This window comes from Xyrauchen texanus, chromosome 20 (assembly GCF_025860055.1).
Source record: "Xyrauchen texanus isolate HMW12.3.18 chromosome 20, RBS_HiC_50CHRs, whole genome shotgun sequence".
NCBI lineage: Eukaryota > Metazoa > Chordata > Actinopteri > Cypriniformes > Catostomidae > Xyrauchen > Xyrauchen texanus.
The window spans coordinates 38436215-38449470 of NC_068295.1; the positions used below are offsets into that span (position 1 = coordinate 38436215).

At 40.8% G+C, this 13256-nt stretch overlaps 1 protein-coding gene across 1 annotated transcript in view; it reads right to left on the minus strand.

The window, feature by feature from the left end:
- Window positions 1–13256, minus strand: part of LOC127661064 (ribosomal protein S6 kinase alpha-2) — a 96449-nt gene that overhangs the window by 22690 nt on the left and 60503 nt on the right. The window contains exons 6-10 of the mRNA XM_052151621.1: window positions 8973–9079; window positions 5490–5527; window positions 5241–5383; window positions 2279–2349; window positions 1908–1996 (exon numbers count right to left, since the gene is read on the minus strand). Of these exons, the coding sequence (XP_052007581.1) occupies window positions 1908–1996; window positions 2279–2349; window positions 5241–5383; window positions 5490–5527; window positions 8973–9079 (448 nt within the window). The remainder of the gene's footprint in view (window positions 1–1907; window positions 1997–2278; window positions 2350–5240; window positions 5384–5489; window positions 5528–8972; window positions 9080–13256) is intronic.

The window sequence follows — 13256 nt, forward strand, 5'->3', positions numbered from 1 at the left end:
ATTAAGCCGCAGTCAAAACAAGGTCTTGGTGGCATCTCTCTCTGCCTTATAAATTATGGATAAAGTGATTCACCCAGCTAAAATCAATCTCAGCTTTGACAAACATTCAGTAGCAGCGTCTGGAATCTGACTGCAGTCATTAACTCAAGAAATCCTCATCTCTGACTAAAATGAGAATCTCTCCCACCACTACTGTCAAAAAAACAATGCTTTAAAAGACGCAACAGTGTCACAAAGAAGAACATGCAATACATTTTTTTATACAATCCCTGCTAAAAAAAGAAAACAGCTTAAACCAGCCTAATGTGGATTGCTGGTGTTAGCTATCCACTACTCTGGTTTCCACTGCACAGGCTGGTCTAGTTTGATGGTTTTAGAGGGTTTGGGTACTTGCCAGCTGGTCACACTGGGAGATCAGGTGGCCAATCAGATAATCCAGCTGAACATCAGTTTGGCCAGGCTAGGAGACCAGTTTAACCATCTTAAACCAACTAAGACAAGAGAACAACCTAAGCCTGGTTTATATAATCCACAAATTAAATGTCTGTCCAAATGAAGAAATCCACCATGAATGTATCATAAAGCAGTCCATGTGACTTGTGTGCTCTATACTATATTCCAAGTCTTCTGAACAACAAATTTGTGAGAGAAAGAGAATCAGTCTTACCCATGTTGAATTTAAGACAATTGGTTTGTAACCAGGTCTTAATTTAATTGAGACAATCACTAAATGAGCATAGTGGGAGTGCAGCTTCAGAACTAGATGAAATATAGATTTGAAGATCATCAGTGTAACAGTGGTAGTTAAAGCCATAACAACAGATAATATGAACAAATGGCAGCATATACATATTGAAAAGCAAAGGGCCAAGAACAGAGCCCTGCGGGACTCCACAATTAACAGGGACATTGTTAGATATACATTTCTTAATAGAAATAAACATCATCTATTGGTGAGATAGGACTTAAACCAAGAGAAGGCTATGTCAATGACTCCTATAGAAGAGAGTCGAGAGAGAAGCATGTCATGACAAACTGTATGCAAATGCAGTGCTCAGGTCCAGCAAGATTAGAAAACAAGACACCTGGAGTCAGCAGCTAAAAGCAGGTAATTTCTCATTTACAAAAGTACAGTTTCTGTAGTATGGAAAGCATGGAAACCAGATTGAAATGGTTCATAGAAACTGTTAGTATGCAGATGTGATTGCAGCTGCAAAGCAACAACTCTTTCTAATATTTTTTATACAAAAGGGAGATTAGAAACAGGTCTAAAGTTGTTCAAATCAGAATGATCCAAGACAGGTTTCTTTATAATAGGGGTGACAGCAGCAGTTACAGATCTTTTGGAACAGAGGCAGATGAAAGAGAGCAGTTTATTAAATATGAGATAAGAGCTGAAATAATAGTGGTACAGATTTTAATAAGGGGATTAGGCGCAGGGTCTAGCTGGCAGGACAATAAATTATATTTTGTAATTAACACAGTCACAGAAGTTGGGCTGGTTGGGGTAAAACTGGAAAGTAAGTGGACATGTTGATCAGTTGGTAGCCAGTTAGTAGATGGTGCAGGAGTTATAGTCAGAAAAGAATCATATAAATAATTTATTTTGTTTAGAAAGAAGTGCAAGAAAGATGATAATTTAATAGAGCTGTTTTTCCAATTTGAAGCTTGATAGACCCAGTCCCCTTTCACTTTCATTATATGGAAAAGAGTGGCCAAGATGTTATTCAAAACTCAACTTTTTAGTAATTCATTTTTGGAATGACACAAGGATGAATGAATAAATAAATGACAGGATTTTCATTTGTGGATTGAAAATTAAGCTTTTAATCTAGACGTTTTGGCAGGGCGGGAGAACATAATACTTGTTGGGTGAACGCAGCATTTGGTGTTATATGGTTACCTACCTAATCTATTGGAAGGATTTCTCTTAAAGAGAGCCCGCAATAAACTCTGGACTTCTGGGCTTAGGAACTGTGGCATTCCCAGTTTTGCCCTGTGAAAGAGAAAATAAATTGTTACATTTGTTTGTGATGCACAGCCATAAACATTACAAATCATCATCTCCACCGTATGAGTTTCTTTCTTTCATGAAATGCAAAAGGGAAAATATACATCCGCATCAGTTCCATGGATTAAACAGAAGTCATACAGGTTTGGAACAACATAGGGGTGAATAAATAATGACAGAATGTTCAGTTTTGTGTGAACTATCCCTTTAATCCAATACAAAAAAAAAGCCTGTCAAAAAATGCACAAATACAACAGTAAATCTTACTTGAGAATAAGTGCCATGGTCTCTTTGCGATCTTTTCCTTGAAATGGCAGGGATCCAGTCAGCATTTCGAACTGGGGACAGCAATAGAAACATCAGGTTTTGACCTAGCAAGTTTATTTATGGACAATACAATAAGAAGTGTATATTCAGCACTGTTTCACAGTACACGCAGAAACCAAATCTGCCTCTTCTCAGCATGCTCACTCTTATGTAACGATTTTCCCCGTGAGTGAATAATTTTAAGGCTGGATTATTCTGTGGATACTTGGAAATGAGCTGACTCTCTGTAAAATGGGCTGTTACATGTATACATAAATCTTACAGTTTTAAAGAGAGATTGGAAATTGGATCCAGTATACAGTACATTAGCAGAGACAAATCTAATGTATGCTAATCAACAGTCTAAAGTTACCATAACTCTCAATATGTAATAATAATCATTTGGTTTGAATCAACACTCAATACGGCCCTCATTTATTTTCAAACCTTTAAAGTAATTTATTCCTCATTAAAAAAGTTGAACTCCTAAAGACATGAATTGTAATATATGTGGAAAATCATGAGCACTCACATTATAATGAAGACTCCAGTCATATCAATAACCTTAAAAAAGCTGTTTTATTCTACATGAAGAGAGTCCACACATGGGGCGGCCATGTTAGAATCACATGACCAGCCGAATACTACTCACTTAATCTCAGTAACAGTCCTGATGTTTGACACTTTCACTCATTGATTAAAGTAATCATGACTGACTGTGAATATTACATTTCTACAATAGCAGCTGAAACTGAAAACTATTGATTTAAAATGATGCCGCATCCAAGACACTAGGTGTCACTGTAAGTCCAAGATTACACAAAGACGAAAGTTAATGAGTTCAACTTTCAACATTTCCTTGATCTTTTGAAGACTGTGAACAATTATGAAATATACTGTAACTTTCAGAACTCAAAGCTTCCTCCCTAGTCCAAAAAAGATAATTTAACAAAACCAAGCTGCAAAAATGACTTCTGCAATTTTCCGACACCTTTAATCTGTTCAACATTAGTCACAAACCCTTTAAAGTCAGGTGTAGTTTCTGTCCAAGCACTTGATACTTCTAATCTTGTACCTCCTTCAAAAGTTATTTGCTTCAACAATGGTGCTGAGTCAATTGGTGCTGAGGAAATGAGAATCCTCAGAGGACGTACCCTCATCTAGATGTAATTACCTGAAAGAGCTCAAGGCAATAAAAAAATAATCTTGCAGGCGTTTTTTGAGAATAAATGGAAAAATCTTTCCCACAGTAGAGCAACAAGAAGAAAATCCACTTTTATGTCCTCCATTTTGTGAGGAAGTGTCCAGTCAATAAATCATTTTAGACCATGCCAAGTTTTTATGTAGTGATCAGTGTCAGTGTTTTGTTAGCAACACTAAAAGTTAGCAACTCTGTCATACTGTATATCAGCAAACTAATGCTACGTTCCACTCAAAGCCAGATGTTGGATATCCCTACTTGATATCTCCAACTTTAGACCATTAAGGTGTTTCAAGGCCAGACACCCTGAATATGATGTCAATTATTTCATAAAGAAAATCATTAAGTGAGCATAGTGGGAGCACAGCTTCATAACGAGCCGAAATATAGATTTGCAGATCATCAGTGTAACAGTGGTAGTTAAAGCCATAACAAATGATAATAGGACCAAGGGGCAGCATATAAATATTGAAAAGTGAAATTGCAAAATGGCAATGCTACGTTAGCTTAGCAATTGTTCGATTGTCAACAGAGAAGTCTCTTTGCAGATAATAAACAATGCTAGCTTTTCTGGAGGTGTCAAATTGTCAACAGAGAGGATCAACGCATTTTTTTACCATTCCAATATTAAGTATGAATAAGTCAATTTATTAAGCATTTATAACATGTAAGTTAAAATGTTCATTATTTGGCAAGTATTGCATGAAAGTGTATTTTGTGTTTTTTATTAATATAAGTATGGATAATAGTATTTATTAAGCATTTTTTTTCTCCCCTTTTCTCCCCAATTTGGCATTCCCAATTCCCAATGTGCTCTAGATCCTCGTGGTGGTGAAGTGACTCGCCTCGATCTGGGTGGTGGAGGACGAATCTCAGATGCCTCCTTGTCTGAGACAGTCAATCCACGCGTCTTATTACGTGGCTTGTTGAACGCGTTACCGCAGAGACCTTGCGCATGTGGAGGCTCCACACTAATCTCCATGCACAACTCACCACACACCCCACCGAGAGCGAGAACCACATTATAGTAAACACGAGGAGGTTAACCCATCGTGACTCTACCCTCCCTAGCAACCTGGCCAATTTGTTGCTTAGGAAGCCTGACTGGAGTCACTCAGCACACCCTGGATTCAAACTTGCGACTCCAGTTGTGGTAGTCAGCGTCTTAACTTGCTGAGCTAACCAGCCCCCCTTTATTAAGCATTTATAACAAGTTCAAATATTCACTCTTTGGCAAGTATTGCAGGAAAGTTGCCATTTTAAATCATGTTGTTAAAACTGAATATACATGATTAATAATGCATTTTTAAATGACTTATTAGTCATTAATAAACCACATTACAAACCCTTAAAAAAGGAAACATTAATGTAAAATGTTACCCAATTAATTAGTGGTCATTATTATTTTATTCTAGTTCATTTTGGAGTAATGGAAATGTTTTTAGATTAGTTTCTCTTTCTTTCAAATTATGTTTTCTAATTTATTTCACTTAACGAAAGGGTTTTCCTTAGTTTTAGTAAAGGATAATAAAACTGGTAAAAAATAGAAATGTATATAGTTGATTATAATGCAGCACTGCAGGAGCTTCCGTTAAAACACTAAAAACATGACACAACCTAATGTTATGATGACGTTATCCTTCGACCCCAGGCTTATGACACTAAAACACTGCAGTGCTCACATAGCTGACTTGATCTTCCACAATCTGCAGGGACACTTACCATTAACACACCAAAAGACCACCAATCAGCACTTTGTGTGTGACCCCGTCTATTAACCACCTCAGGGGCCATATACTCGATGGTCCCGCAGAACGAGTATGCTCGTTTGTCATTGTCGATCGCCTCTTTGCTCAGGCCAAAATCTAAGAGAGCACAGAAGATAAAAAACCCTCAATACCGCATTTGGTTTATGGCAAATCTAGAGAGCTGGTCCTTATGGTGAAAGCAAATAACCAACATTTTGCTCACCTGTGACCTTTATATGGCCTTCTTCATCAAGGAGAATGCTGGAAAGAAAAAGCAACAGTGAATTAAATAATACATTTCATTTTTGAATTAAATCATACAGAGCAGCAAATATACAGGTGCATAGGGCTGACAAGATTTAGGATATATTTTCTAAATGGATATACTGGTGCAGTGTCCTTAGGGTTGCCTTTGCCTATACGTCATTAATCATCTATGGCAGGTCTCAGAACAGTGTGTGCTTAAGAGATATAGAGTACTCTGCCAAGACCTGCTCTCATGACACATCCATTTTCACCTTCTAAGATGAGAGTCACAAGGGATATATTTCTCTCTTGTACTGTAAAGAGTGTCCCTTTCATTATTCTCTGCAATGAACCTCCCGAAAGAGCCAATTCAATGTATGGGTGAGCCTGGTTTTAACCTGCAGTATTGCTTGAATAGATATGAGAAAGGCACAAACAGAGAGAGCATTTATTTACCCTCATGTCAATTTAAAACACATTTTTGCTAGATATTTTACTCGAAAAAAAGACAAAAATATTTCATACAGATTTGGAATGGCATGAGGGCAGTAGTGGTTTTAACCACAAAGCAAACCACACAATCACGTGGGGCCCCGGACATGGTAGGAAAGCGCCGCAAAAAATGCTTGAAGGGTGACATGTTGTTCTGGGTACACGTGCGAATACGCTGCTGTCAGCTCTCTTAATTATCTTTAATTACATTTTATTTCATTAAAAATTTGAATGTACTTGGCTACAATTGTTGATAGGATGAATTTAAAATGATGATGATAGTTCTATGTAATTTTTTAAGCAAACATTTTCAAAATGGGGCCCCAGCTTGGTCATTTGCTTGGGGCCTCAGAAATCGTACACCCGCCCCTGCATTAGGGTGTGTAAATAATGAGAGAACTATCCTATTTGAGTGAACTATCACTTCATTGACATGGTAGTTGTTCATATTTAACACATGGGAAAATGCTTTGACAATCACTTTGATACCAGCATAGGGAGCCAAAACTGCTGCTCTCGTAACTGCACCAAAGAAACAGGAACAGCACGGGGAGTTCTCTAGGTTGCTGCATCACCCAGTTTGAACCTCTAAATTATGACTGTAATTACATGAGAGTTCTCTCAGCTCTAATCCAGATGTGGATTATATGATGCTTAAAAAAAATACAAGACTTAAGCTTTCCTGAACAACATTCAATCAAGGTTCTACTGAGGTTAGCAGCAGAAGGTCACTCTTGTGACCTTGCAGGCATAAGGTCACTATATAGGTTGCTTAGGCTACAGTAAATAAGAACCCATGGCTGGCAATGTTGTCTAAACATTTTGTTCTTGCTTAGCAACATCTGTTTCTATTGGCCAGACCCTTCAGCAGACACATGCCATGTATCAGAACTATGAAATGTTTCCTGTGCTTGTCTTTACAAAAAAATTATATAAAATTAATCTAATGCAGAACATCGTTACAAATTATTTATCAGATTTTGATGGACTTTGACAGACTCTTTGAGTGAGTTTTTACAATATTTATTTGAAAAAGCAAAGAAATAAAAACATTTGGGTGATCCCTAAATTACTTTCAACTACTTGAAATCTTGATAATTTTTTTTTTTAAAAAATAAACAAATTAATAAAAACTTTCAAACTGTGTTTATCTACCTTAAAACATTGATCAGTTTTTAGAATATCTTATCACAGCCTTGGTTTTTATGATTCTTTGTTATAAAAATTGCAAAGTATTCAATACTTTGTGTAACCTCCCTTTGCCAAGAAAACAGCTCTGAGGCTTCTCCTATAATGCCTAATGAGGTTGGAGAACACATACAGATTCTCTCCAGATTCTTCAAATTCAGAGATCCACACAGGTGGACTCTCCTCTTCAGTTCACCCCACAGGTTTTCTATCAGGTTCTGGTCAGGAGACTGGGGTGGCCATGGCAGAACCTTGATTTTGTGGTGTGTGAACCATTTTTTGTGTTGATTTTCCTGGAAGATCCAACCACTGCCCATTTTAAGCTTTCTGGCAGAGGCAGTCAGGTTTTTTTTTTATATGTTGGTATATGATAGAGTCCATGATGCCATGTATCAACAAGATGACCATAACAGCCCCATAACATTAAAATTCCACCACCATATTTAACCGTGGTCATGAGGTACTTTTCAATTTGGCTACCTATTTACCTTGGCAAAAACTCAATTTTTTGTTTTATCTGACCATAGAACCCGGTTGCATTTGAAGTTCCAGTAGTGTCTGGCAAACTGAAGATGCTTGAGTTTGTTGTTGGATGATAGCAGAGGCTTTTTTTCTTGAAACCCTCTCAATCAACTTGTGGTGACGTAAATGACGTCTGATTGTAATTTTGGAGACTTTCTGACCCCAAGACACATCATTTCTGCAATTCTCCAGTTTTGATCCTTGGAGAATTTTTGGCCACTTGAACCATATAGTGAGATAATATAGACACATCCTATTTCAGGCCGATTTGTAACATCTCCAGTAGATTGGAACTTGTTAATTATTGCCCTGATGTTTGAAATGGGTATTTTTAATGCTTTACCTGTTTTCTTATAGCCATTTGCCATTTTGTGAAGGTAAAAAACATTTTGCCGCACATCATAACCATATTCTTTGGTCTTACCCATTGTGAGGGATGACTAAGGGAATTTGGCCTGTGTGTTCCTTCATATTTATACCCATGTGAAAAAGGAAGTCATGGCTGAACAATTTCATGTTCCTAGTCACCCCGGTGTACTAAATATTTTAAAATATGAATGGGAATATACTTCAGATACATTTTACTCATAAGAATTTCTAGGGGTGCCAATATTTGTCGCAAACATGTTTTGGAAAAGAATAGTTAATTATGAGATTTTTCCCCCTTTCAATTAGTTTACTTCAATTAAAGGCTATTTTTGTGAATATTTTGAATGAAAAATCAAAAGGATAAACAATAAAGACATATTTTTCACAGCCTTTTTTGCTCATATTTACCAAGGGTGCCAATATTTTTGGTCACACCTGTAGGCCAACTGTGACAGGATTAATATTTGATATAGTATTGATCTATAGGTCAAACATAACTGTAATTTTTGAGTCTAGTTTCCTTGAGATAACTTATTTTTTTTATGGCAAGATCACAAGATAAATGCTGTGATCTTTAGAAAATAAGACAGAAATGCATGTTCTCTCTGGGCTTCCATAATGAACTTGAAATCTTCATACTGTTCTCAGATACTGTCCTTATCTCACAAATTTTGTAAAAGCTTTAGTTCCATAATGACAATCAATAGATATGTGGATAGACTCCAGTTGAAATGCCGTCCATTCATTTAACTCTTAAATAAATCTCTAGTTTTTCACCACACGTTGTTGAGTCTGCCTTGGATGTTTTTTCTGTCTGAGCAGGAGCAACAGTGCAGTTTAAATGGAAAATGAATGGCTGGTATTGACTGGTCTGGTTAGTCTTACTCACTTCTCTGGTTTGAGATCTCGGTAGATTATGCCCAGACTGTGAAGATGATCCAAGGCCAAGGCCAGCTCAGCCAAATAAAACTTCACATCCTCCTCGGTAAACATTACCTATAGAAAAACATATATCATGAATAACAAATAGTTTATTTACAGTAACTGATGCTTTTACCCATGGCAACGTACAGTACACTTATTGCAGATACAGTCCTTTTGCATCAACATAAGGATTGAGTGTGGCACAATGGTGATGAGAAACATATTTACAATATATTTGCAATAGACACCAGTTGTAAATAACCCAACATGTTCCTTTAATGCAGAAGCTGACAGTGACAGAACAGTAGGATTGTTGATATAAAAAACATTTTTATACAGTATAGAGGGCCAAAAACGGCTCTTTTTACAGCTAATTTTAATCAGCGAGAGATTTATTTAGACATGTAGAGAGCATCGGGGGACAGACAGTGCCATATTGAGGAGAGTTGATTGGTGTAACAAGTCCCAGGCAGCAGAGAAGCAGCTGCTGCAGCCAGATGAGAAATTTGAGCACAAGTGATAATTAATTTACGACTCACTTCACCAGTGTTGTCCTGCATGGAGAAGCACGATTAAATCAAGAGTGCAAATCTCTCAGTGAAAGTGCCCTAGCTTCTTTCTTAATTCACATGCTTTACAGAGAAACTGAATTAGTGGCCAATATAATAAGTAAATGATAAGTCCATCCAGCCCCCGATGGCTTTTAAGTATTTCAGTTCCCCCTGATGATCCCTGTCCAGCAGACATCGACCAGTCTGCTGACCCCTGTCTAGCAACCACCATCCATTCTGCTGATCCCTGTCCTATGGCTCTGCCCCTGAGTCTCCGCTGCCTGAGCCTCCACCTCCTGTGGCTCTGCCCCCTGAGTCTCCACCTCCTGCGGCTCTGCCCCCTGAGTCTCCGCCTCCCTGGCTGCCAGACCTCTCTCCCTTCCTGGAGCCACTTCCTTGGACACCGGCTTCACACTGGTCCCCTGGCCTATGCCTGTCTCCTGTGTCTTTTGTGTTATGGAACGTCAGGAGCCGCTCCTTAGATGGGGGGCTCTGTAACACTTGGGACATTCTCCCTAGCGGACACTAGAGGTCGCTAGAAGATTTAAGACTTTTAGTTTGAATATTGGTTTTGGTTTTTGTTGTGTATCTGTGTGCTCCTTGATTCATCCCAGCGGTGTCTTGTTAACCTTGTTCATTATTGTTTATATATATTGCCCTTGTGTTCTCTGTCTTTGTCAGTTGTTTTCCTTTCACCGATGTAATGGTTTGTTACGTGGTTGAGTTTTGAGTTCTTTATGTTTATTTCTTAGAGTTCTTTAGCCTGCACATAGATCCTCCTTATCTCGTCTCATTCCTGCAAACTGAAATGTTAACAATAACAATATTATTAGAAATGTCCAAAAATATTTTAAACAACAATTTTAAATGAATATAGAGTGTGCATCTGACTTTTGTTTTAGGTCAGTGGATAAATGCATGGATAAGCAATTGAATGCCAAATATGATTTGTTGGTCCACTGATAACAGACTTTTACACCATCGGGGCAGTGGTTACCATTGCTGAATCATGTCGTTCCATACCGATATAGACTTGTTGGCACGGTTACGGTTTCTTTTTCCATTATGGTGCTGTAAATTCAGGATAAGAATGGACTGACTGAGCAAGTAAACATTCATGAGTCGCTATGCCACTAAAGCTATTTAACCAGCACAGTTCTCTGTCCAGATTACGGTTTGCTAACCTTGATTAAAAATCCAGACCGGGAACGGTTTGAAGTCGTAACGTAATGAACCATGCTCAATTGGAAATACTACTGGAACCGTGCCTCACCATGCTCAGAGCCATTCAGCCTGATGGTGAAAAAGTGCTTTTTGAGTATGAGGGGTTCATGGTTCTAATCTGCTCTAATACAGTGGAAATAAAAGTATGTGAACCCTTTGGAATTGCTGGTTTTCTGCATGGATTGATGATAAATTGTGATCTCATCTTCATCAAATTCTAGATGTATAGACAAGCAACAATGTGCTTAACTAACAACACACAATCAATTATAATGTTTCAATATCTTTATTAAACAAAACTCATTAAACATTTACAGTGGTTTGGAAAAAGTAAGTGAACTCCTAGGCTAATGACGTCAAGAAAAGCTAATTAGAGTCAGGAGTTGGCAAACCTGGCATCCAATTAATGAAATGAGATTTGAGGTGGGGGTTAGAACTACATTGACTTATAAGTGGCGGCTGCTTAGGTATTAGAGCGGGTTGTCCACTAATTGCAAGGTTGGTGGTTCGATTCCCAGCGACGCAGATGACGGGCGAGCTGTGACATGTGGAGGGAGCATACTCTGCCTTGGCGTTTTATGTAGGCCACCACTGTGGTGCTGTCTGTCCTGACTAGGACGTGCTTGCCACGAATTAACGGAAGAAACCTCTTTAGGGCAAGAAAAACAGCCAGCAGCTCTAGGCAGTTGATGTGCCAGCGCAGCGGGCCTCGGTTCCACCGGCAGTTGCAAACGGCGCACCAACCCTGTTTGGAAGTGTCGGTCGTAACCAGAACACGTCAGGACACCTGCTGCAAGGGCACTCCTGCCCTTAGAAAGCAGAGGTCTGTCCAGGGTTTGAAGGCTTGGCGGCAGGCAGTGGTAACTTTCACTTTGTGCGTGCCGCGGTGCCATGCTCGTCTCGGAACTCGAGTCTGGAGCCAGTGCTGAAGTGGTCTCATATGCATCAACCCCAGCGGCGCGGCCGCCGCGGAGGATGCCATATGCCCCAGGAGCTGTTGGAAACGTTTTAAAGGGACCACGGCACCTGGCTTGAAGGAAGCGAGGCATTTCAGCACTGACTGAGCACGCTCATTGGAGAGACGTGCTGTCATTGAGACTGAGTCTAACTCCATACCGAGAAAAGAGATGCTCTGGACCGGGGTGAGCTTGCTCTTCTCACAGTTGACCTGAAACCCTAAACGGCCGAGGTGCTTGAGCACCTGGTCTCTGTGTGCACATAGTAATTCCCGCGAGGAGGCCAGAATGAGCCAATCATCGAGGTAATTGAGTATGCGTATGCCAGCTCCTCGGAGCGGGGCAAGAGCCGCCTCTGTGACCTTCGTGAAGACGCGTGGCCATCGAACGCGAACCGCAGAAAGGGTCGATGTCGAGGGAGAATCGAGACGTGGAAGTACGCGTCCTTCAGGTCCATCGCTGCAAACCAATCTAGATGCCGGACGCCAGATAGAATTTGTTTCTGGGTGAGCATTTTGAACGGGAGTTTGGACAAGGTCCGATTGAAAACTCGCAATGTCCAAGATCGGTCGTAAGCCGCCGCCTTTCTTGGGTACAACGAAGTAAGGGCTGTAGAAACCCTTCTTCGTTTCGGTTGAAGGGACAGGCTCTATCGCGTCCTTGATTAAAAGGGAGGTGATTTCTTCATGCAGGGACTGAACGTGTCTGTCGTGCACTGCGGAGAAACGAACACCCACGAAGGGGGGCGGAGACCTGGCAAACTGAATTGCATAACCGAGTCGAATGGTCCGGTGCAGCCATCGCGACGGGTTGGGCAGCGAAAGCCACGCCTCTAAGCTCCGTGCAAGGGGCACCAAGGGGACGGGTTTTTTGGACGTACCCGGCGGGGCTTCGCAGCGGTGCGGAACAGGTAACGCAGCGTCGGGGGGCAACGCGGCATCCCGAGGCTCTGGTGCTGAGCGCAAACTCAAAGCACTTACCTTGCTCTGCGCACCCGGCGGGGGGCGGGTTCGTGACTGAGGAGGATGTCCGACGCTGGCGTCCTCTGGACTCGTCTGAACCGACCAGCCGGGGAACAGTCGTGGGGCTGAGGGCGGGCGAACTGCATCCAGGGAGCCGGGACTGTTGAGGCCTGAAAGCAGAGTGCCGTGAGAATGGCATTTGCGGGCCATGTGACCCAGAGGTAAAGGAAATAGCTCTTTTATTGAGAATTTGGGTACCGCAGCCCCTGAGGGGTACGGCAAATGAAAAAACAAAGGATTCTCCTCCCGGCCCTCCACCGGGGGACTGAGCGGTCTTACCACCTCCGGAGCTAACTTCTTGCGCTCTGGGTCCGCTGTCTCAGAAGCGCCTGGGAGCCTTCCGGGTCCTCGATGGGGTCAGTGAGACAGGAGGCATACGCTTCCCGCGGTTTGCTTGACGCCGGGGCTGAGAGCTGGGCCCGGGTTGAGGCGGAGCGGAAGGTCTTCTGGCAGCGTGTCGGGATCAGGGCCACCCCCGTGCATGTTTCGCAGTGCC